This window comes from Athalia rosae, chromosome 1 (genome assembly GCF_917208135.1).
Source record: "Athalia rosae chromosome 1, iyAthRosa1.1, whole genome shotgun sequence".
Taxonomy (NCBI): Eukaryota; Metazoa; Arthropoda; class Insecta; order Hymenoptera; family Athaliidae; genus Athalia; species Athalia rosae.
Window position 1 is genome coordinate 15,050,418 of NC_064026.1, and position 23,633 is coordinate 15,074,050.

The 23,633-nt window shown below is 37.2% G+C and overlaps 5 protein-coding genes across 17 annotated transcripts; 3 read left to right on the plus strand and 2 right to left on the minus strand.

Moving 5' to 3' along the window:
• The first annotated feature begins 13 nt into the window (after positions 1–13).
• On the plus strand, positions 14–12,044 carry LOC105690560 (activating signal cointegrator 1 complex subunit 3). 4 transcript variants are annotated; one of them, XR_007276670.1, is made up of 29 exons: positions 396–413; positions 497–662; positions 744–835; positions 924–1,072; positions 1,177–1,428; positions 1,488–1,731; positions 1,904–2,209; positions 2,291–2,436; positions 2,514–3,020; positions 3,136–3,384; positions 3,476–3,690; positions 3,775–3,880; positions 3,987–4,211; positions 4,293–4,527; positions 4,625–4,761; positions 4,836–5,012; positions 5,108–5,333; positions 5,411–5,664; positions 5,737–5,905; positions 5,985–6,205; positions 6,277–6,675; positions 6,753–7,154; positions 7,233–7,724; positions 7,800–7,990; positions 8,070–8,238; positions 8,363–8,620; positions 8,698–9,046; positions 9,136–11,677; positions 11,767–12,044. XR_007276670.1 is itself a non-coding variant. In XM_048648788.1 (29 exons), the coding sequence occupies exons 2-28, from the start codon at positions 535–537 to the stop codon at positions 9,240–9,242; spliced, it is 6,405 nt and encodes a 2,134-aa protein (XP_048504745.1). In that variant the 5' UTR covers positions 396–413; positions 497–534; the 3' UTR covers positions 9,243–9,254; positions 11,466–12,044. The 4 variants fall into 4 exon arrangements, 3 of the variants coding, with proteins under 3 accessions (XP_048504746.1, XP_048504745.1, XP_048504744.1); XM_048648788.1 differs by having other exon boundaries at positions 9,136–9,254; positions 11,466–12,044; XM_048648789.1 differs by lacking the exon at positions 396–413 and adding an exon at positions 14–181 and having other exon boundaries at positions 9,136–12,044.
• Positions 9,619–14,736, minus strand: LOC105690565 (sorting nexin-12). The gene is made up of 4 exons (XM_012408432.3): positions 14,421–14,736; positions 13,208–13,303; positions 12,931–13,055; positions 9,619–12,816 (listed from the first exon to the last, which is right to left on the minus strand). The coding sequence occupies exons 1-4, from the start codon at positions 14,583–14,585 to the stop codon at positions 12,711–12,713; spliced, it is 492 nt and encodes a 163-aa protein (XP_012263855.1). The 5' UTR covers positions 14,586–14,736; the 3' UTR covers positions 9,619–12,710.
• A 162-nt stretch (positions 14,737–14,898) lies between these two features.
• On the plus strand, positions 14,899–16,547 carry LOC105690562 (ubiquinone biosynthesis O-methyltransferase, mitochondrial). Its single transcript, XM_012408427.3, has 4 exons — positions 14,899–15,203; positions 15,362–15,854; positions 16,012–16,192; positions 16,286–16,547. The coding sequence occupies exons 1-4, from the start codon at positions 15,145–15,147 to the stop codon at positions 16,411–16,413; spliced, it is 861 nt and encodes a 286-aa protein (XP_012263850.2). The 5' UTR covers positions 14,899–15,144; the 3' UTR covers positions 16,414–16,547.
• Positions 16,548–16,631: 84 nt separating this feature from the next.
• LOC105690564 lies at positions 16,632–17,904 on the plus strand. 3 transcript variants are annotated; one of them, XR_007276671.1, is made up of 6 exons: positions 16,632–16,822; positions 16,890–17,085; positions 17,216–17,259; positions 17,337–17,413; positions 17,479–17,748; positions 17,827–17,904. XR_007276671.1 is itself a non-coding variant. In XM_048648817.1 (5 exons), exons 1-5 carry the CDS (start codon positions 16,768–16,770, stop codon positions 17,638–17,640), a joined length of 534 nt encoding a protein of 177 aa, XP_048504774.1. In that variant the 5' UTR covers positions 16,632–16,767; the 3' UTR covers positions 17,641–17,904. The 3 variants fall into 3 exon arrangements, 2 of the variants coding, with proteins under 2 accessions (XP_048504774.1, XP_020710682.1); XM_048648817.1 differs by having other exon boundaries at positions 17,479–17,904; XM_020855023.2 differs by having other exon boundaries at positions 17,216–17,253; positions 17,479–17,904.
• Positions 17,889–23,463, minus strand: LOC105690561 (condensin-2 complex subunit H2-like). Of its 8 annotated transcripts, XM_048648806.1 has the most exons (13): positions 23,325–23,342; positions 23,024–23,143; positions 22,848–22,914; positions 22,574–22,756; positions 21,742–21,847; positions 20,980–21,137; positions 20,618–20,881; positions 20,441–20,496; positions 20,053–20,320; positions 19,823–19,976; positions 19,618–19,753; positions 18,992–19,548; positions 17,889–18,831 (listed from the first exon to the last, which is right to left on the minus strand). In XM_048648806.1, exons 5-13 carry the CDS (start codon positions 21,799–21,801, stop codon positions 18,661–18,663), a joined length of 1,824 nt encoding a protein of 607 aa, XP_048504763.1. In that variant the 5' UTR covers positions 21,802–21,847; positions 22,574–22,756; positions 22,848–22,914; positions 23,024–23,143; positions 23,325–23,342; the 3' UTR covers positions 17,889–18,660. The 8 variants fall into 8 exon arrangements, with proteins under 8 accessions (XP_048504763.1, XP_020710679.2, XP_012263844.2 ...); XM_020855020.2 differs by having other exon boundaries at positions 23,024–23,463; XM_012408421.3 differs by having other exon boundaries at positions 22,999–23,463.
• Positions 23,464–23,633: the final 170 nt, after the last annotated feature.

Consider the following 23,633-nt stretch of genomic DNA (forward strand, 5'->3'; position numbering starts at 1 on the left):
ATTTCGCAATACACGCTCTTGGGTAGCCAGCCGTCAAAGATACGTCAAAACAAGTTCCGGTACAAAAGCCTTCGAAAATTTCCGACTGTTGCAACATAAGTTGCAACTGCTCCTGACCACCGGTGAAATACGAACTGAAATATGTAGAATTCTGTCTTCTTCACCATTCACCATTCTTTATGTAAGTGTCTTACAATTCTGTCAGACGCACGTTGTTCGGTAGGTATTAACCTAGCTTACGATTCACAGAGCTACAAGTTGGTCAACTTATCCCATTATCCGCGAAAAGTAATATACCTTTCAGTTTGTCCATTACACATATACAATTTGTTCGATAATTATTTATAATTATTTATACAATTGGGTGTAGCAATTATAGTTGAATTATTTTATGATGACAAATACAACTGATAGTAGGTATAAGGTTAACAATTTGATACAATTTTAATAAGATATACAAAATTTCTTTAATCACATATCAATATTCTACCAATAGACAGTTTCAACGAGAAAGGCCTATCGAACCACACCGATATGCGAGAACTACCCCGTCTTACACGTTCGCTAAGAGCCTTCACAGACTTAAGACGTACAAATAGATTAGACAATGAGAAAAATAATCTTGTCGCCAAACAGTTAGAAAGGGCAGCAAAAGCAGAAAAGTAAGTTGTTATTTTTTGTCATTGCATCGATAGATGCATGTTATTTCATTTGTCCGATTATACACCAATGTTTGATTTCAGAGGACTAACCTGGTTACAAATATGCAAATCTGTAACCCCAGATGCCGTACCGTATTTGAATGAGATTCACCATGAAGCCTCTAGCTTCTGTGGTATGTGGTTACTTGCCATCATTTTGTAGACCGTTATCGGGTAACAGTTAATTTGATTCTTGTTATGTGACTAATTATTGAATTCCAGAGGATCAAAGTTCAGAAGTAAAAGATGATGCTGCACTCCTCATTTTAAAGCTCCTAATCAATGAAAATAACGTCAGTCAAAAGAATCTGAAGATCTTGCGTCAAACATTTGGAACTATAACGCTAGAAACAGCTAACAAAATCATGCAGGTATTCAGCAAGCCAATTAAACAAAGACCATTGTTTCGATAACTCCGTTTCTACGCTGAATTAAGGAAAGATTTTCAGATATTTTTAATGGGTTTATGTTTCAGCTAATAAAATCTGTACGAGAAAGGATTTCAGAAGAAACTCTAAACCTTATCCTTAACGTAGAGGAAGAAACAAATAGTCCCTCGAGTTTCCCACCAAACATGTTTGGTCTTCATATTCCCTACTTTCCACAAAAAATTGAGTGGCCAGATACAACAAAGCTCCAAGATATGTCTGCAAAAAACCCATTGAAAATTACCAGCAATTTCACAATGGCCTATCATGCAGATCCGGTTACTCAGAAAAAAACTGAGGTATAATATGTGCGCCATTATTGACTACAAGAAATGCTGACAAGTCTTTTGCTCCGTAGTTTGAAAAATCCCGATTCACAAGAGGCCTTAAACGGTGTTATGAGAAATATTCAGCAGAAATGAAATATGAAGATTTTGGACACATGATCATCAATAAACTCGAGTGTGGTGGTGACAATCTTCAGACTGAGCTATTCGATCTTTTGGGCTACGAGAATATTGAATTTATTGAGTATGCTCTTGAGCATCAGAAAAGCATCATAGCTATATACGCCATTCAAAAGATCTCAAAAAATGGCACTGGTGAGTAACCCTAACATACTTCAGCTAATGTGTAGATATTTGAAAGAAATGTAAACGTCTGCAGAAGAAAAGGTGCTGGATCACAGAAAAGTGATATTCTTGATCTCAGATGAATTTTCTTTAATAATGTTGGAATTATACTTTTCACATTTTGTTTTTCCTTCCATAAAAGCATTGCAAAGACCTCAGGTAGGATGTCAAGTGATAGTTCAATCAGAAAAGGAGAAACAACTCATAAAACAGTATCGAAAAGAAGAAAAGAAGTTGAATAAAATAACAAATAAATTAGATAATGACGACGATGATGAGCAGGACAGTTTTGATCCAGTAGAGCTACGCCTGAAACGGCAAGAAGCTTTAATGAGACAAGCTATGCAAGCTCCCATCCTTACCAAAAAAAGTATTCTTCCATCTAGTCTTCAAATGGAGAAGTATCCATTTGTATTCGATTTAAAACTCACGGCCAAGTCCGCTGCGGGTAAGTTAATCGATCGGAGACACGCATAAACTGTTTCTATACTGAAAATCTCAACCAACATGAATTAACATGAACCTACAGGCTTTGTCTCTGGGCAAAAAGTGATGCTGCCAGAAAATGTTGAGAGAAAAGATTCCCAGTTATGCGAAGAAGTTCACATACCGGTGCCCCCTGCTGCAACGTTGACTGTTGGCAATGACCCTGTGATGATATCATCTCTAGATGAAGTAATATACAAGATGTTCAAACGGATATTGAATGGAATATTCAAACTGCTATCATCTAATACAATTTTTGCTTTCAGGTAGGTCAGATGGCATTTCAAGGTATAAAATCACTGAATCGTATTCAGAGCATAGTCTTCGATGCAGCATATCACACCAATGAAAATTTGCTGATCTGTGCTCCAACTGGAGCCGGTAAAACGAATGTCGCTATGCTGACTGTAATACACCAGCTTAAATTGCACATTGTACAAGGTGTTTTAAAAAAAGATCAATTCAAGATAGTCTATATCGCACCAATGAAAGCTTTAGCGGCTGAAATGACTGCCAGTTTTAACAAAAGATTAGGCTGTTTGGGTGTCTCCGTACGGGAGTTAACCGGTGACATGCAATTAACAAAAGTTGAAATACAGCAGACGCAAATGATCGTAACTACACCAGAAAAATGGGATGTAGTAACGAGAAAAGGTACTGGAGATATCGCACTTACAAGCATAGTAAGATTGTTGATTATCGACGAAGTTCATTTGCTACATGGGGATCGGGGACCCGTCGTGGAGGCTTTGGTCGCTCGAACCTTGAGACAGGTTAATGTTTTTCTTATTGCGAATCAAAATTTAAATTTGCTACGATTATTTGGAAGAAATGACGGGATGTTTGTTGGGTTTGTGTATATGTAAAGTTGATTCCATTCCCCCACAGGTTGAATCATCGCAAAGTATGATCAGAATAGTTGGTCTATCGGCAACTTTACCCAACTATACAGATGTGGCAAAATTCCTGCGCGTCAATCCGTATAAGGGATTGTTTTACTTCGACCATCGATTCAGACCGGTTCCCCTCGGTCAGACATTTATTGGTGTAAAAGCATTGAGACCTCTACAACAGATGAGTGATATGGACCTCGTATGCTATAATCACGTTGTCGACATGGTTCGAAAGGGTCATCAGGTCTGTATTTCACCTGTTATTATTTTTTTTACTCAAACAAAGTGTTGTTTTGATCAAATGTTAATGAAATCGTTCCATTCATTCCATACAGGTAATGGTATTTGTGCATGCTCGTAATGCTACGATCCGAACAGCGACGGTTCTAAAGGAAATGGCTTTGCAAAATGGCACTCAAAAACTATTCATGTCGGATGGTAACACCGGACTTGCTCAAAAAGCGTTAGCCAAGTCTCGTAACAAGCAGCTCGGAGAGTTATTTTCCTATGGGTTTTCCGTACATCATGCAGGCATGTTACGTACGGACAGGTGAGCATTACTTTCATCAAATATTCTATGCACTTCAGATATTATCAAAAAATATCAATGCAATATCTCGAAATTTTTTGTCAGGAATCTCGTTGAAAAATATTTTTCCGAGGGTCAGATAAAAGTTCTGGTATGCACTTCTACGTTAGCTTGGGGTGTTAATTTACCAGCACATGCCGTTGTCATACGAGTAAGATTTTGAAACTTTGTTGAAATAATTAACATTGTGATCAAATTTTAAACACCGAATAGCACCTTTTTCATGATGTTGTCATAATGAAATGTATGGTCATCAGGGTACAGAAATATACGATTCGAAGCATGGATCGTTCATTGACTTGGGGATCTTAGACGTTCTACAGATCTTTGGTCGAGCCGGTCGACCGCAATTTGATACCTCTGGACATGGAACAATAATCACTACTCACAATAAACTCTCGCATTATCTCTCGTTATTAACAAATCAGTTCCCCATCGAAAGCAACTTCATCACACATTTGGCTGATAATTTGAACGCAGAGGTGAATAGAAAGTTCATAATCCAGGGTGTTTCCAAACGCATTCATCGGATAATTTCTTACTTTTTTTTCACCTTGTCCCAGATTACTTTGGGAACTATATCGAATGTCGAAGAGGCCGTAGAGTGGCTAAGTTATACGTATCTGTTCGTACGAATGAGATTGAACCCTCAAGTATACGGTATCAATTATCAGGATGTTATCGAAGATCCGAATTTGGAACTCAAGCGAAAACAGTTGATAGATACAGCTGCCAAAGCTCTGGACAAAGCCAGAATGATACGGTATATTCCTCGAACGGGAGATCTCAGTGTGACCGGTATGTGGCATGAAAATATCAAACTGAATAATTTCACTTTAAATTTGCAAACAGTTTTATTTGCTATAATTGTTATCTTTTATTTGGAATTTCAAAGACTTGGGTCGGACTGCGAGTCACTTTTACATCAAATATGATACCGTTGAAATATTCAATGAACATATGAAACCTATTATGACCGAAGCTGATATACTAGGAATGATATCCTGTTCCCAAGAATTTGAGCAGCTTAAAGTAAGTCGTATTTAGTTTTTAGAACTAAACAAAAGATTCAATGATTCGTCACCTTATCCAATAATCATCTATAGGTCAGAGATGACGAAATGGATGAATTGGACGATTTAACCAGAGATTATTGCGAGGTATTGGTACAAGGTGGAGCGGAGAATATTCATGGAAAAGTGAATATCTTAATACAAACATACTTGTCACGAGGTCGTGTGAATTCATTTTCTCTTCTCTCAGACATGTCTTACATTACGCAGGTAAAGTAGTGATCAAAAAGTTGTCCCAAAAAAATATTCTACGAATTTGATAGTAAACATTGCATTCCTTATCCATTAACCCATTTCCTGAACAGAATGCTGTACGTATTTGTCGTGCACTATTTGAGATGGTACTCCGTAAGAACAATGCAATCATGGCTGGACGTTTGCTTGGCATGGCGAAAATGCTGGAACTGCAGCAATGGGATCATATGAGTCCAATGCGTCAGTTTTGCTGCTTACCGCACGAAATTATCACTAAAATAGAAGAACGGCATCTCACGATAGAAAACCTCAAGGAAATGGACGTCAAGGAAATTGGTGAGTGAAGAATAGTGCCTTTGAGTTGTTATTTCAAACGAACTATGTGTCACTTCATTTTACGATTATCTTCATAGGTGACGTTCTACGGAATCAGAAGATGGCTAGTCTGATAAAAAAGTGTTGCAGTGAATTCCCTGCCCTGGAATTAGACGCAACCTTGCAGCCGATTACGCGAACCATACTTCGAATTCGTTTGAAAATCTATCCGGAATTTCATTGGAATGATAGGGTGCATGGTAAAAGTTCCGAAGCTTTTTGGATCTGGATAGAAGATCCGGATAATAATTTCATTTATCACCACGAATACTTTCTAATTACGAAGAAAATGGTTAATATCTTATGTCCGCAACTTTCGCTTTAAATAATCCATGAGTTTTATTTGATTATATATCTGGTACAGGTTTACGAAGGAGTAGATCAGGATCTTGTGATGACTATACCCCTTTCCGAACCATTGCCAACTCAATACTATGTCAAGATCGTCAGTGATCGATGGTTGGGATGTGAAATGATGCTACCCCTATCCTTTCAAGGTTTAATACTACCCGAAACTCACCCACCGCATACTGGTAGGTGGTTTATAAGTTGATCGAATTCTTATTGTGAGATTTAATAAGATGACAAGTTGTGTTCCGTTGATGTGTTTAGATTTGTTAGAACTACAGCCACTGCCTGTAACCGCTTTGAAGGATCCAAGGTTTGAGAAGTTGTATAAATTTTCTCATTTCAATCCCATCCAAACGCAGATTTTCCACTGTCTTTATCATACCGATAACAATGTTCTTTTGGGGGCACCGACTGGCTCCGGTAAAACAATTGCTGCGGAAATCGCTATGTTCAGAGTCTTCAGAGAGTACCCCGATAAAAAGGTGATTCCCTCTACGATGTAATCACCGATGATTTTATTTACAGAAATTCCATATCTCAATTTTCATTGCAGATAGTATACATAGCTCCCTTGAAGGCGTTGGTCAGGGAGAGAATAAACGACTGGAAAGTCCGAATAGAGGAAAAATTAGGAAAAAGTGTCGTAGAGTTAACCGGTGACGTTTCTCCAGATGTGCGAGCGATAGCCGATTCGAGCGTAATCGTAACGACACCCGAAAAATGGGACGGTATTAGCAGAAGTTGGCAGACGAGAAATTATGTACAAAAAGTTGCGCTCATCATAATCGATGAAATTCATCTCTTGGGCGAAGATAGAGGTCCGGTGTTAGAAGTGATCGTCTCCAGAACAAACTTCATCGCTTCTCACACTACCAAAGCACTGCGAATCGTTGGTCTATCCACGGCTCTGGCTAATGCCGTCGACTTGGCTAATTGGCTTGGAATCGAAGACGTGAGCAAACGTACCTTATTGAGGACTTAAAAATGACGTGAATAACGTTATTCTCATTTTGTAACTTTGTTTTCCAGATGGGCCTCTACAATTTCCGGCCTTCGGTTCGGCCAGTACCACTAGAAGTTCATATCAGTGGATTTCCGGGAAAACACTATTGTCCTCGAATGGCGACGATGAATCGACCGACCTTTCAAGCGATCAGACAGCACGCACCTTGCAGTCCATCTCTCGTCTTTGTGTCTTCGCGAAGGCAGACACGACTGACGGCATTGGATTTGATTGCCTATCTTGCCGCTGAAGATGACCCGAAACAATGGTTACATATGCTCGAAGATGAAATGGATAACATATTGGTCAATATCAAAGATGTGAATTTGAAGCTCACCTTAGCTTTTGGGATCGGACTCCATCACGCCGGTTTACAGGACAGAGATAGGAGGACAGTCGAAGAATTATTCGTCAATAACAAAATACAGGTATGAAATACCACCGTCGTTGTTTCATTCCAAACTAGGTTTAATCTTCATCTTGGTTTTTATAATTTTTTCCCTCAGGTACTGATAACAACGGCCACGTTAGCATGGGGAGTTAATTTTCCAGCTCATTTGGTGGTGATAAAAGGCACCGAATATTATGACGGGAAAGCAAAACGCTACGTTGACATGCCGATAACGGACGTACTGCAAATGATGGGTCGAGCCGGAAGACCACAATTCGACGATTCGGGTGTTGCCGTGGTCCTTGTTCATGACATAAAAAAGAATTTTTATAAAAAATTCTTGTACGAGCCTTTCCCGGTGGAATCTAGCTTGTTAGAAGTATTGCCCGATCACATTAACGCCGAGATTGTGGCTGGTACGATAAAAAATAAGCAAGAATTTCTCGACTATTTGACGTGGACGTATTTCTTCAGAAGGTTAATGAAAAATCCACGATATTATGATCTGGAAGTTTTGGAACCTGAAGAAGTCAATCGCTATCTATCTGAACTGGTCGAAAAGACTCTTGGTGTACTGATAGATTCGTATTGTATCGATTACGATGAGGTAAACACCTTTCGCTACTGTTATTCTAACGTTATCACTGCCGGCTTTTCGAACTATATGTCATTCAAATTCTAGGAAGAGCAATGTTTGACCCCCCTCTCAATGGGAAGAATAGCGTCCTTCTATTACCTGGCGCATCAGACGATGCAGTTGTTTAGTGACAGATTGCAAGAAAATCTGACACTTGACGAACTTTTACGAGTTGCATGTGACGCTCATGAGTACAACCAATTACCAGTGAGACACAATGAGGATTTGCTGAACGAGTTAGTGATTATGATAGTGATTCAGTACCGTCTCTGATTGAATCAACTATGACATCTTAATTTTCTTTAAACTTCTCAGAGAATTAGCAAGAATGTGTCGCCACGCAGTAGATCCACTGACTCTAGACTCTCCGAACACAAAAACGTTTCTGCTGCTTCAAGCTCATTTCTCAAGGTTGCCCTTACCCTGCGCAGATTACCTGACGGATCTCAAGTCTGTACTTGATCAGGCAATCAGGATCCTGCAGGTAAGTTTTTCAATGTAAATCTTAAGTTAATTTTGAATCGCGAAAGAAATTCTCTTGTGACAACCAAACAAAATACTCGTCTGAATGGATGATCAAAGTTGTGACTTTTTGTTATTTAACGTAGGCTATGATCGATATTGTTGCCGATCGAGGTTGGCTCAGAGCTGCGTTGCATCTGATGCAACTTCTCCAAATGATTATTCAAGGAAGATGGGTCGATGAGTCTGCATTACTGACTCTACCCCATCTGGAACGGGAACAATTGAGTTTGTTTTCATCACTACCCAAATGTTTGCCCATGTTGTGCGCCGTTACTCAAGGAAATTATAGCCGCCTGTCAAACGCATTGAGAGAAGAAATTTCCGAAAGTGAAATTCAGCAGGTTATTTTTTATTTCAACTTACGCAGGAATTAGTACGTTAAACGAATAACATCGTCAAATTTTTGGTCCACTTTTAGATACACCAAGTTTTAAAAGAGATGCCTGTGCTATACGTAGACCTAACACTGCAGGGCTGGTGGGCCGATGGGAGCACAGAAAAGAAAATCCCCCAGCCTGCCGGTGCTGATTGTTGGATCGACGTACACGAGGATAACGATTATACATTAATTGTAAGAACGAGGAGGAAAAATCACTCCTCTAATCTCAAAGCACATTGCCCTAAATTTCCAAGAGGAAAAGATGAGGGGTGGTTTCTCACATTGGGAGATCAAGAACAAGGAGAATTGTTAGCGCTCAAGAGAGCGGCAGGCATTAAAGGACAAAAAAGATCTAATCAGTTATTCTTTACGACGCCGCCATGTTCAGGTAAATATGTCTGTATAATTAAAATGCAAAATTGGACGAACTTATCAATGGCTGTTCCTAACTCTGAATTATCTTCTTCTGTTTTACAGGCCACAAGAAGTTGACGTTTTATTTAATTTCTGATTGCTATCTTGGACTGGACCAACAGTATGATATATATTTGAATGTGATACCGTCCCCCAGTATGGACCAATAGCTCTCATATTTGGTACGTCTCAGTATAAAACTTGCCCTACGCATTGTTGAGCATATCTTTTAGTTCATCGGTAACCATAGAACATGACTAGTGTTTCAAATTAGACATGCGAGTTAGTGTGAGAAATGTGAAAACGGTTAAAAATACTAATAGAATTAGAGTGCAGCTAGGTTGAAAATAATGTGTCAGATATGTGAAATTTATAAACATCTCGTTCGAATTGTAGAACTTCATTCGTTTCGTAATAAAAATTCTAATAGTTTTCTTGTTATGTAATTATATTTTTTAAATTAAAAAACAAAAAAAATCATCTCGCTGGCGGAGATATTCTTTTTGGGCGGTGGTTTTTTTTTCCATAATCAAAAATCAAATTCAATTATACTCATATTTGATTTATTCATACTTAGAAATTCAGAATGCAACAATATACATATGCATACACAATCGGAAACACATACAAATCAGGAAGTGCTAACAGATCTTTGAACATAATTTACAAATTAATTATTCACTGCGGACCATCTAGTCTGACAGGACTATTACTATAACATTATGTACCTATAATACTACCTTACTACTATTTACATTCGAAGTTCTTATCGGTCCACAAATGTTACAGTTTTCAGAACACACATACAGGAATTTTATTAAATTCATAGAGAAAAAGCAACATCGGTGGTTGATTTTAATCACATAACAGTTGTTAGAATGGCAGATTTTCTTTGGTTCATCCATAAATTTATGATTATACTGTATTATAGAATTGTTAAACATATATCAGCATTAGCAAATAGTTATTCAATTGTTTATCCGGTTATAATTGATGATTCCCTTGAAAAACTACGAATGTAAATAGTATCGAAACGATCTCAATTTCCCCAAGATCGAAAAGAAGAATGGTGCTTGCTAATCTAACACAAGATGAAAATTTGAATTTGACTTAAATTTTTTTTATCATAAATATTCATTCATCAGAAAAGATATTGGTAATAATATCGATTAACATTATGTTTATAAAATTTTGAGGTCAAAAATGTTGTGGACATATGCAGTAAAAATTTCACTAGATTTTCAGACTTGACGTGGGCTGGTACTTTTTCATCAACCGTAGCAGGCAGCGAACTTAAAGTTGATACAAATGTTGATAGGCATTATTCATATAGTATACATGTATATAAAAGTCTGCTATAAAGTTTAATTAATTGAATCAATACGATTCAGTGCCATGATAATTTTCCAGTCGAATAGTCTATATATTCAGAGACAATGTTAAAATTAGCTAGAGAAAAAGAATTCTTTTTTACAACTGCCAACAAATCATGATCGTTGTTGAGTTTGTTCAACTTATGTATAAAATAGATAGGATTTGATTCAAGTCTATTTTAATCAATTTAATTATAGAAAAGTTTTTTCATTATTGCAAACATGAAAGATTGCTACGATATTTCAATTTTAATACAAAAACAAAACAGAAAAAAAAATACTTTTCTTAAGGATTTGTTATGGCTTCTCTTACTCTCATTGCGGAATGGTGCATGCAGCCAATTTTTTTTAAATATTCTCTAGCAATAAATACAAACTTCATTTTGTGGTCAGATACAATCACTATAGCAGACAGAATTTTTCAACCCATATCTTGCAATATTGTATCCCTAGTTCTCTGCCAATTCATAGAATCAACAACCCCTAATTATACAATGTTAATGCCATACAAACGTACATAGCTGTTTATAAGTTTCCTGTAATCGATTATTAGCACAGTGGCAATAAGACAAACAGAAGGAAAATCGATATCTTAGAGGCATAATATTATTATTTACAAGATCTCATATCAATCATAAATTATTTATCACTACTTACCTCTGCCATTTTTTTTAATTTTTTTTTTTATGAAAATAGACTAACTTCAAAAACATCAATTTTCCTTTCATTTTTCTTTTGCGTTGACACATTTCAAAATTAACGCATTAATGGGCGGATAGAGATGAAATAATCCATTTTCTGATGACGCCAAACGCAGCATTTATCAAGAAAGTTTCATCCACAAGTACGGCGAGTAATCCTGCTGATGCTTTGAATCATTTATCACTACAGGCAAGACTAATCAGGCGAAGAAGATCAACTGCTATAAATTCATAATTAATCCTATGCCCAGTGTTTTGTTTTTCCACTTTTTTCCTCCTCTTTCGCATACTTAGTACAACGCGTTCAATTTATTTACAGACAACATCTTTTGTACTTCCATTTGACTAACAAAGTTGTCAGAAAACGGAGAAATACGAGTGATGTTGATGATAAATTCAACTCAAGATTGAAACTGCTTGATGTCGTCGAAGTTGACCAATTTTAAATATCATTTATTATTCAAAACAAACATTAGATCCCGAAATACAAACAGTAATCTAACAACGAAACAGCCCCTCTCCCTACGACAGGTAAACCGCTGCAATTTTTGATACTATGAAATCATTAATATTTTTATTATTAATTAGATAAACATAAATTTTGATTTTTAACAACATAGATTCAATCCTCACATGCTTCTCAACATTTGATGAACCAGCTCGCCGTCGCTCATCAAGTGCGGAAAAGGTAAACGACATATTATCGTCACATCTATCTTTGTCAATAATTTAGATGCAATTTGTCAATAATTGCGATGCTTCAAAGCACTCGATATTTCTCTCAAAACGGATGAGGGGACGAAAATTTATGTCAAATAGAATAAACGGATATTGAAATCTAGCATGAGATAAGTAGTTTGTTTCTATTTATGAAAATATATTAAATCCTGATAATTTATTAGCACATTTGAAATTTTTCTATTCCCTCCAACTGATGTGAAACCGATCTAACAGAGCGTGGAAGATACACAATATTGCGTACCGATTCATAAACTCAAGCTTATACGCATCTCAAGTTTGATGTTTCTGAATTCAGTAATATATTATAATATACCTACATATGTACGGTATTTTTCTCGGCAAATATCTGCGTTCATTGGTCATGTGGTCAGATAAATTACGTGGGTCCGAGAATTTCAAGTGCCACGAATGTAACGTTGAAATCATTTTCCATTTATACCAAATAAATTACCATTAGTGCAATCATGTATATAAGTAATTTGCGTGTACCAGACCCGTTGGTGGTTAACTCGGTTGATGCAATAATTACTTTGGTGAGCTTGTGAGTTCTTTTTATCGATTTTTTTTCCTTATTTCTTTGTTTTTATCACAATATTATCTTTTATTTTATGTTCTATAATATCAATGTAGATAAATAAAAATGATCGTAATTGCAAACAGTAACAGTAATAATTCGAAAAGAATAATCGCAATATTCAAGAGCTCAATTCGTGCCAATAGAATTTACAATTGAATATTATTTTCACCCTTGATATGGGCGGGGGAAATATCAAGATCTTGAAGTTTTCGTAGCTAGGTAATTGACTTGATGCGACGATCAGGTTTACGTGTTTCTTATTTTGCCAGGAACATAGTTCTTATCTATAACCGGCTCTTGCAGGAACATATGCAGACATCGTTCGTTTTGTGCCAATGGATGGCCAGCTATTCTGCAAATTCACATTGATTCCATGTAACTTCATCGAATTTGAGAATACAGATCCAGCCAGTGGATCGTGAAACTGAATTTTCATATTATGAAGAGAGAATTGCTGAAAACTCACTTGTTTACAAAAACTTCAAGACCTTTCCGACGATCCTCGATAAAGTCCTCTTCAAAGATTCCATCGTCGCCGCGAAATGGCATCTGCCGTTTCCATGCTTTACCTGGCAGAGGTGGTACCACTATCTGAAGTTTGTAAACAAGAGTTGATCCAGTATGACAAATGGTTATTAGGCTCAGGATTTGGCAGATGATAAGACGAACAATGATTGGTACATATCTCTTCATCCAAAATATATGGTAATAAGGTTAATAATAATGCATTAAAATAAGGTTACCTTGCTATCTCGTTCCAATTCGTTCCTGAGCCATTCAAAGTCGCTATATCGTCTTCGAACACTGGATTCTTTGACTTTGAATACAGGGAGATTGGTCTGTAATATATCAGCCACATATGTACTGCTGTAGTGGGTTTTAAGTATTCCTTGCTAAATTGTGTTTGAAACTCTTAATTGGTCTGTCAAGATTTCAGATGAAAAGTTACCGGTTTTCACTAATGAATCAGTTAATTTATGTCAAAAAATTATATACTCAGTTATGTTTCCTACTCGGAAATCCACTCGGATATCCACCAATGCTCGTTATCTACATGTTCAACACGTATCACTTGACCAACATACACAAATACTTAAAATGTATTCAGATATCCTGTGTCAATGTTCTAGAAAATTTAATCAATGCTTTATACTGTAATGAATCATCTCTGATTGCTCCATAAAAAAATTTTTCAACAAAGCTTGATAAAACCAACGATAGAGCCAATGCAAATATAATGATTACGACTCAATCGTGCACTGATCAATTTTTTACTAAGGTAACTGAATTGATCTTTTTGATATGTAGAGATCAGGTCGGCTAACGGTATGAGAGATCCAGCCTGATGCATGATAGATAGCTCGAGGTAGTACTAGTGAAGGATATTTCAAAAGAACTAAGTAGTAAGTTGGTAGTAAGTCAACGAGTGAAAAGTTGAATGGAATTAATCATCATTTGGCATAATGAATCTGATCATATCTATGACTGAATGATTCATTGCATTTCGAGGAAGTGCATTCCATGTGAAGTTTGCCAAAGTTATGAGATTTATATATTGAAACATCGGTCTGGTGTTGAAAAAAATTGTTTAGAATGTAATGCCAATATCACAATAAGGCGTCAATGATTAAGTGATCAATAAATAACGAATGATAGCCTCTAGTATAGAAAAACTTGTAATTTTTAGGAAAACTGCAAGGGCAAAAAATAGACGTTGAGAAAGCCTTTCAACTGATTTGACGACACGTTGTTATGTCGTAAATGAAATACGCTAGTCGCTAATTCGATTTTGAATGGATTACAAGGGTTCTGTTGGCCAATCCACGGGTTGGGGGAGTGTGAGTGTCTTGTAAATTGTTCGAACGAAATAGGATTGATGTCAATAACGAGTGTTATTTCGTTGATACCATTATGATGAATTGACAGGCAGAGTTGAGATGGAATTGTGGTACTCACCCTCATTCGAACCTCGTAATCGGTGTATCGTTTTTTGCCGACGCCGTGAGTGATCGGGTTGATCACGTCGATTTCGAGAAAGTTTGCAGGCGCCGCATACGCGTCGTCTAGCGTTTGTTTTTTAACGTTTAAACGCCGCGTTGCATCCACCGTCGTGTCAGCCATGATTCCCCTTTAATTTTAATGATCCACCTACCGAACCAAACTGATAAAAACGATAACAGTGTGAGGAATCTCTCAACTGACACCGCAAACTTGACACATTTGATGTCACTGCCTACGGCGACTGCGCACGTCCTCAAAATTCTTTACTAAATGACACGTGACCGCAAGTCACCTTGCTTATTGGATACCATTTACTATCAGCACTACCGAAGGAATGGGAGATGAAGCGGTCCATGGGGATTACGGGTTGGCTCTTTTTCAAATTTGATTTAAGTCCAATTTAGCAGGACCCTTTTTACGTCAAAATTCAGTAGCGAATTAACTCGAAGAACTGTCCAGAAACTTTCATATCTGTACCGTAGATTTCAGGAAAAAAGTATGAATTTCAATTGCATAATGTAGTTATAGATTGTCATGGTCTTTAATTATCGTGCATTGAAAATGAAGCTGAAGTTCAATGGAAGAACTCCTTTGCCAACGATAGCATCTACAACGTAATTCCATGGGTTGTAGTACTTTAAAAACAGATTATTAGTTTCGGCACTTATCAAAAATAAAAATGAGGTCCATAGTACTCAGAAAATCATTCAGCAGCGATATCAGAAAATGTTTATACAGGTAATAACAAAGAACATAACCCTACTCAAGTTTTGCTACTAATGAAATGTCACAGTTACCAACTTCTCTATATGAACTAGACAATCTTTTAATAAAATCAGCTGGTCTCACACCTGGTCCTAGAACCTGGCGCTGTAAGTTTAATTGCTCATTTTCAGTACTACACAATCAATCAAAGGACCAAATGAGCCACCGGTGTCCAAAAACACAACAATTGATGCAGAGAATGTACAGCTCCATGGAAAAATGAGTAATCAATGGTGGAACCTTGATGGAGGATTAAGGGCTTTACATGCTATGAACACCCTAAGGGTGCAGTTTATTCGCGATGGCTTAGCAAATACAGGTGTGGCTATGGGAACTCCTAGCAAACCTCTTGATAAAATCAAGATACTCGATGTGGGTTGTGGGGGTGGTATCCTCTCTGAACCATTGGCAAGAATCGGCGCTGATGTAACTGGAATCGATGCTTCAACAGACTTGATAAAAAATGCTACCGAACATGCAGCAATAGATTCGGATCTTGCAGATAGATTACGATACATAAATACCTGTATAGAGGAGCACTCCGAAATTGATGCAGAAAAATATGATGCAGTTGTTGCTTCCGAGGTATTGGAGCACGTCGCTGACCAAGAACGTTTTTTGAAGGTGAACCTTTTTTTACAATGACATGCCCACACTTTTCAAACAATGTTCACACTTATCACACTTATCTTTGTCTCCTGATTGTTGAACTCCATATCAAGGAACCATATGATGTGGTCCTCAGCTCGTTTTTTAAATAGTTATGACATTGACGTTCCAGTGCTGTACTCGTGCAACTAAACCTGGCGGCTCGTTATTCCTTTCTACTCTAAATAGAACATTGCCATCCTGGCTTGGTGGAATTATCGCAGCAGAGTATTTACTTAGAATAGTCCCGATAGGAACTCATGATTGGAACAAGTTCATCTCTCCCAACGAAGTGCGACGCCTAATAGAATCGCGTATGAGATTGTTACGTTTTAATCACTTGGGAACAGTTTAAATCTACATTTTCAACCAGTACCACCTCACATTTCCAATGCTTTTTCTTACAGAGGGTTGCCAAACCAAATTGATCCATGGGATGTGCTATAATCCATTAAAAAATAAGTGGTCTTGGACGTCCTCGACTGCAGTAAATTACGCTTTACACGCAGTGAAGAGAAAAGAGCCTAGTCATTAATAGTAATACATCGTTAGCTCATTCTAGTATCCTGGAATGTTGTCTGTACAGCTAATAATTTTCTGCGGTAACATGTAAATAAACTCCGACTTTCTTCGATTGTCTAATAAAATTCTGGAAAACCTTGAAACAGATCCATTTTAGCAAAGGGCGTTTTAGGACACACCAAATTGTCCCGCATGAACTCTATCGTAAAAGGTTTGCCCGCATCGAGGCGCAACACGAAAGAGCGCCTGCGCAAAAATTTGGTGAGATATAGTTCCCGCGGTTTCCGTGATTCTGCAGACGATTATACGACGAGTTTATAGATTGATTATCTGAAATCGAATAAAGACTTTCGGTTTTTAAAGAGCTATGGGAATGAGTAAAATAACCGTGTGGGTGTTAATTCGCAGATACGATCGTCTTGGTGGGTTAACCTGATCGTATGTGGCAGGAATGTCAACAGAGTCACATGTGTCGTCTTGGAATTTCAGAATCTGAAAATGACAAGCTGCAAGCTACTTTGGAGCAAGTTACTCTAGAGCCAGAATTGACATTTGATGATCTTAAAATGACACTTTTCTGTTTGGTCGGAATAGAAGACGATGGTAGTAAAGTGCTTAAGATCAGGAGACACGATAATAATTTAATCCCATTTTCCGCTCTGTTGGATGGCTCTTCTGAGGACAAGTAAGCGAGTACACGAGTAGAATATTAACGATCACTTATTCGCTGTACCTCACAATAATTATTTCAGCTAATTATTTATGAACCTTTTAACCTTTGTGAATATTTAGTGACTATTTTGAATTGATTACAGACCTTTTCTTGTAGATGTGGTACGCGTTCATCAATACTGTAAGTGTTAGTTGATTATTGTTTTGGAAGAATAGTTATTTGAAGTTAAATTAATTCTGTTGCTGAAACTTTACTGCCTATAGGTTCTCCAAAGGAACGGAGCATTCCTCCGGGATATGTTGAAGCTCTGGCACTCAAGTTGAACAATCTTGAGAAAAGAGTGAGTTCTCATTTCTCAACAGCTTTGAATATGAAGTATTAAATAATACCACTGACTACTGTTAGGTAATTTTGGTTGAAAAAGAAGTGCCGGAATTGGAAACTTTGCAAATTGCTGCGATAGAAGATGCTGCAAATCAGTTAAGTAATTGTGTCAGTTTTTTGGACCGCAGACTCGATGAGTTGTCCCCACCTCATTGGAAACTACAGATTGGGTCTGGCATTTAATCGCACAAAAAAACATGATGAAACCAAAGAAGAAATAGTTTTTAAAAATTAGACAGAAGTTACTTGCACCTCCCCATCTTTTTAAAGTTCTATTTTCTAAAATCATTGGTAAGTTGTTTATCGTATTTATTTTCCCCAAATACTTTGTGATATTCAGATATTTCTACGGAACAATGATAATTACAGGTAGCAGTAATGGTTATCAATGAATCTCAACGACTTGTAGTGATTAAATGAGAAATAAGACGTATTGTTGAAAATGGCTCCAGGCTTATTAATTTTCATTTTTTATTATTAAAATTATCTTTTGTAGTGTAATTACAAAATATCAGACTAAATACCACATATGAAATTTTTAACAAGTGATAAATTCTTCATATAATATACTATTTTTCAAGCGTTTCAGAAAATAATATGGATATTTTACAATGCATAGCCTTTGCGTGTCAAGGATAGTGTTTTTCAAAATACCCTGAGGTTTAACAATTATTGAAAGAATTTTAAGATATGTTGATGCATGACGAATAATCTGTCAATCTCACATCCTAGACACACTGAATCTACGGAAGATTTTTTTTTGTAATTATAGTTATTGGAAATAACAATCCTGCACAACCTTAGTTTTCTTAATAATTTAAATAATGAAGAAACAGTGCATTATATTATAGTCATTTCTTTCTTATCAAAATAAACTTGACATCTCATATATGCAAGCTAAGCACATATAAGTAATAAATTCATACTTAACAATAAATAACACGATATAATAGAGATTTGAACTTTTAGTATCAAACAAACTAACGTGGTCGTAGCAATATACGCTTGAATGAGGTGATGTTCAATTATTCAAAGGATGAAATGGTACCAGTACCACGACGTAGAGTCTCAACTATTTATGTACCATAAAAAACTGTTTTCCATCATGTAAAAAGTTGAGCCTGGTATTTACAGCCTATTCTGAAATGCTTTGGGTGATTTGAACAGCTTATGACCTACATTTCAGGCACCTTAATTCTAATGTTATGTTGCATTTACCCTTATTACCGTACGATCATCGGATGTATCATGTAATTTTAACCTGCCAATGTTTTCATACAAGGCATTGTGGTGTTTCTCAGTGTTCAAAAGGGAAAGTTCTAGGTTACAATCAGCGTCCGGAGTTGTATTTATTGCGACATTGTAAGTGTTTGCCTGTCACAAAGAGAAAACAAAGAGGGGTTGGATGAGATCGCACGAAATTCTGAACCACATATGTAATACCAGTTATTCGTAACAAACAATATGCACTCATTATCAGAAAAACTCATTGTTGATCAGAAAAAAGGACATTACATTTTCAAATGATACGTACCAGCTGTAAAGAAGCCAAAAAGTATCGAGCAACCTCAGGTGCAGGCTGGTGAGCTACCACATCACGGAAGGGCACTTTTTTCTTTCTTGAACTCTCAAGAGTTTTTATTATGTTAGAGCTATATTCGTGGATATGAAAAGGTGGTCTGCGTCCTGCAGCAACGAGTTCTGACTTCAATGACTTATGCCACTCAGCGACTCTTTTTTCAAGGTCCGACTGTTCTCTAGACGCCTCACGAATTTGTCTCATGCGGTGTTCAATAAGTTGTCTGTACGTAAGTTGATGATTAGCTGCCTCTGGCGTGGGTGGAGGTGTGACGAAAGATTCTGGTACACTTGATAAATCAGACTCAGTCTCAGCAATGGTATTTGAATCTGTAAATGAATCGTCAGCTACATATGCGGATTTGCCCGTCAACAAATCCATTCCGAAATTTGGCTGGAAACCTAAAAGATCCATCGACGAACCAGTGGTCACTGCTTCGTACTGACACTTTTCCGAACTTTGCAAACTCTTTACGTAGTTTTCTAAAGATTTTTGGAATTCTTCAAACTCCTCTGCAAACATATGGTCACAGTAACGAGTTGAGAACGATAAAACGAAATGAGTGATTTGTTAATAATTACCATTTTTAAAAGATGCTAAAAGCTGCTTAGTTGGGGAGTATGTCGTCGGCGGGTTATGTACCTGTTCATATTTATTCAGCAACAATCTGGTGAGATGTTCTCGCCTCTTGGCTGGCGAAATATATTTTCGTTTGCGCTGTAAATTAACGTTAATGTAGTTTCAATTCATTAATTAGTTATTTGCGTATTTTTTGAATGAACCTACCGGTTGTGATTTTAGTAAGGAAAAGTGGCATGGTAATCTGAATTCGGTTCTCCGCCTTGGAATTTTTTCAGGTACGCAATGCTCAAATGGAATTGGTTCTAAAACCTTTTCCCCAATGTCGGCTGTATCTGGGGTTCGTTTTAGCGACTCAATTCTGAAACACGAACATTGCAAAATATAATGATTCTTAAAACCAAATTAGAAATATGACCGACAGTTTTGCAAGTTACCTGATTAGCCGCTGCTCATTGTGTTCCTCAGCAACTCCACCAGAGGTATAACCGGCGTCAGTTTCATCTGGAATGTTACCACTATCGGCCAGGTTTGTATCGTGAGAAATATCTGAATCGATTTCTAAATTGTTAGCAATACTTTCATGGCCCATCAATGATCCACATGAATCTAAATCGATCCCAGAATCATTGAAGAGTACTTGGGATGAAACGTTGACGGTAGAATCATGGATAGACGTGGACGTGACCTGCTCTCTGCAGAAGTCTAAATGAGCATAAGAAATTGTTAGAATAACAATGTTGTTCTAGAATATTGTATGAAATGCAAGAGCAACAGTCATTGAAGGTCATCATGAACATGATAAATAGTAATAAGACTACTTACCAATTGGAGTGAGTTCATCGACTAACATGCCATCTTTACTAAGTGGTTGATTACACCTGCCCAAATAAAGAATGTTATGCGGTCAAAGTTTACTGACGTCAAAATTGAAAAAATTATTTCACCTACACAAGGGTGAACTTTTTGGTCTATACCAGCTTGACGTTATTTATCACCCACCTGAAGTCATATTTTTTCCCAATGACTTCACCTTGAGCACTCAGTATCTCAATGGGAGCTGATAATTGGGATAAATTGGTTTCGAGTTGGGTGAATCTGCGGGTGAGTAGTTTTAAAGATGTCTTGTGTCCGTTTTTCAAGTCGATAGACCTGCTGATATGTTTGGTGAAGTTCAATGATTCAAAATCATTAAAATCAATCACACTCTTTCCTGGTTGTTTACGTTTTTTTTCTTTCTTTACCTCGTCCGCAGCTTGTTCATTCCTGGGAATGATTAGTTATTGTAGGATAATCGAGTAATCGCCGATGAATGAGAAGTTGTCATCTAGTCTATACATTAGCTTAATCATGGCTCCACTTACATTCTACTATTGAGAGATTGATTGAGAGACTCAGTCTCACTCCACAGGTATTCAACTCGGCGTGCATAGACATCGGTAGATTTTTGCAGCACTAAACCAGCTTCTCCAAAGTTCACACTGGTGCCTTCTCTCAGCGAACTAGAATACTTTTCCAAGCTCTGAAATTTGAACAATAAATTTCTAGTTTAGGTAATTTATGACTATAAATATCTTGAAATATATACATGAGAAATAGAAAAACCGAATTACAGTGTGCATCTTATACTGCATGTGAATTAACAGATACATTACAGTCTGTTAGTTCTTCGGTGAATAGTATTCCAGAAATATTTTATCATATAATTTGACATTAGGGTTCATCTGTAATCATCATATTGCGCAACATTGAAGCCTTATGTAATTGGCCATAAAAATGCAATTAAGGCATCAAAAATAGAAAATAATTCTTCCATCTCTTGGAAAATGATATCACAAATTTTCAATACTACATACCAAATGAATTTTACTTTTGATCTACAACAAATACCAATTGCTTATTAGATTCATAAACTTATGCTGTTCATACACGCATATGCTTTGTGGATCATTAATACTTCAGTACGATTGATACCGGTTGATATCTCAATACACTATGATTAGATAAAGGAGTAAGGTATAGCAGTTTACTTAAATTCATAAGAGAGTTCTTCTCTCTTTGAACTCTATATTCAAGTATTTGTAGATAGATTTAGATCAGGAATTAAGAGTTGATTCCTAACTCACCTCAGCAAAAGGATAATTCCATTCTGCGAGCAGCTTAGCTGGCTCGCGGAGTGTTTCCATATTCAACCCTAATACGTTGAATTATAGTTTGTTCAACGTTGAGAATCTGGCAACAGATAAGAAATGTATGAAGTAAGTATGGCGCTAGCACGTTAGCATACTTAAGACAATTATTCTCAGCGAGTTATTCAAGATGTCAGAAATATCCCCAAGTTTGAAGACACGCTTAGCACACACTGTGCTTAACTGGTGGTAAAAATTATGCAATATCGAGACACATACACGTACGTTTCGTTTGTTTAATGGTCCTGTATGTTTAAGCCGAGATGCCATTGAACTAATCGCACGTGTATACAAAAAGTCTAAATTAACATAAGATTTCGTAATAGCCTCGTGGTGAAGTAAGACAAATATTCGGCAGATCACCTGTGCAACTAAAAATTGATTGGCTCAATGTTTTTATTAATCATAACCATTCGATCATTCAAAAAGAAGCGATCCTACGAGAAATATGAATCAAACCACACCTCGTTACTTGTACTCACGCATCCTTGATCCCCGCGAAATAGGTTCATCGCAAAAAAGGTGTAAACACAACATGTGATCCAGGGACAGGGACCAAAGAAATTCGAATAAGTGGTTGGATGCGCTGGCGTTTCAAAAGGCGACATGGCAAACTCGAGCCCGCGCGAGGATTTCTCTAATATGAACGCTCGTGTCTCTGATTTGACGATAAGGACGGATACGACAGTGTTCTACAATTACTCAATAATACATTTGAATCACTAAACATAACACTGTTATTTATTATTAACCAGTACTACCGTGTTACCTTCAAAAATAGACGAATCGACGCGCAATCCAAATCCAATACGCCATTTTCTCTGATCTCTTGTTGTGGGCGGGCTGGACAGAACCCTCAAGTTTTCAGTGGTTCGAGCGGGAGCCACGCACAGCGATGATGTTCTTGGAGCTGTTTGCTGCTCGCCTGCCGAGCTCGCATACAAATGCCTACCTATCACATAAACCTACACATGAGCGAGCTCTCTTTTCGTCGCTCTTCAGATTCATAAGTTCGATAGACTTTTTGGATACATGTAACATACCATACGCCACGCGCAACGTCTGCTCGCGTCAGAATCTGAATGAAAATTCCAGAGTTTTTAATCATTGCTGAAAAAAAAAAATTAGATATAACCGGTGACGCGTTATATGTATATTTAGTGTCTTACTTTTTCTATCACGTGAATGGTATACCTAATAAAAATTAAGTGTAATTCACCATCGGCCCAAAGTTGAGATGTTGAGGAACAAGCAGACGAACTTATCTGGTATATTTTCAATAGCCACGTTAATTTTTAGTGTCGCACTACCGTCACGTTCACACTTGTGCCTGGAATACCTATGAGCGCATAATAATAGGTCATTGAAATTGTGTGGTCGTGGACTCTACAGGTATAAATAGGTAGAATAATAATCTACAGCCACTTGTAATTCTGTGTCGTGGGTTAAACATTCCAGTCGATTGCAGCGGCTATCACGTCATGCCTCACGAATCACGATGTACGGTATTCAAAATTTACCTTCCCACGCACGGTGCACTTCGGAAATCAGAATTTCCTATACAATGACAATACTCAATACGAAACCTTCTGGATCTTCTGGAATAACTAATGACTCGGTCTCCGCAACTCGTCGATATCCAATTCGCGATCCAAAAATCATTAGCTTTAATCGATCATCAATAACTACCCTAATCCAAACGATGCGGCCGCCGAATGTCAACAACAAAGAATCCGATTGGCGATATTCATCGACACTTTAACGTGATTGGTTTTACATTATAGGTTCAGCGTAGCTCCACCCACCGAGAGTTTGGAAAGCAGCGCGTT

Bases quoted from the DNA above. Each gene is read 5' to 3' on its own strand.
- LOC105690560 (XM_048648789.1), top strand. From the start codon at position 535: ATGCGAGAACTACCCCGTCTTACACGTTCGCTAAGAGCCTTCACAGAC. The intron at 7,155-7,232 runs GTATGAAATACC...TTTTTCCCTCAG, and splicing joins TCGTCAATAACAAAATACAG to GTACTGATAACAACGGCCAC. The intron at 7,991-8,069 runs GTTAGTGATTAT...TAAACTTCTCAG, and splicing joins AATGAGGATTTGCTGAACGA to AGAATTAGCAAGAATGTGTC.
- LOC105690564 (XM_048648817.1), top strand. From the start codon at position 16,768: ATGGGAATGAGTAAAATAACCGTGTGGGTGTTAATTCGCAGATACGAT. The intron at 17,086-17,215 runs GTAAGCGAGTAC...AATTGATTACAG, and splicing joins GATGGCTCTTCTGAGGACAA to ACCTTTTCTTGTAGATGTGG. The intron at 17,414-17,478 runs GTGAGTTCTCAT...GACTACTGTTAG, and splicing joins TGAACAATCTTGAGAAAAGA to GTAATTTTGGTTGAAAAAGA.
- LOC105690565 (XM_012408432.3), bottom strand. From the start codon at position 14,585: ATGGCTGACACGACGGTGGATGCAACGCGGCGTTTAAACGTTAAAAAA. The intron at 13,304-14,420 runs GTGAGTACCACA...GATATATTACAG, and splicing joins ATTACGAGGTTCGAATGAGG to ACCAATCTCCCTGTATTCAA. The intron at 13,056-13,207 runs GTAACCTTATTT...TACAAACTTCAG, and splicing joins AATTGGAACGAGATAGCAAG to ATAGTGGTACCACCTCTGCC.
- LOC105690561 (XM_020855020.2), bottom strand. From the start codon at position 21,801: ATGGAAACACTCCGCGAGCCAGCTAAGCTGCTCGCAGAATGGAATTAT. The intron at 19,754-19,822 runs GTAGGTTCATTC...GTTAATTTACAG, and splicing joins CCTTACTAAAATCACAACCG to CGCAAACGAAAATATATTTC. The intron at 19,549-19,617 runs GTAATTATTAAC...ATATGTTTGCAG, and splicing joins TTTAGCATCTTTTAAAAATG to AGGAGTTTGAAGAATTCCAA.
- LOC105690562 (XM_012408427.3), top strand. From the start codon at position 15,145: ATGAGGTCCATAGTACTCAGAAAATCATTCAGCAGCGATATCAGAAAA. The intron at 15,204-15,361 runs GTAATAACAAAG...GCTCATTTTCAG, and splicing joins ATCAGAAAATGTTTATACAG to TACTACACAATCAATCAAAG. The intron at 16,193-16,285 runs GTATGAGATTGT...TTTTTCTTACAG, and splicing joins GCGACGCCTAATAGAATCGC to AGGGTTGCCAAACCAAATTG.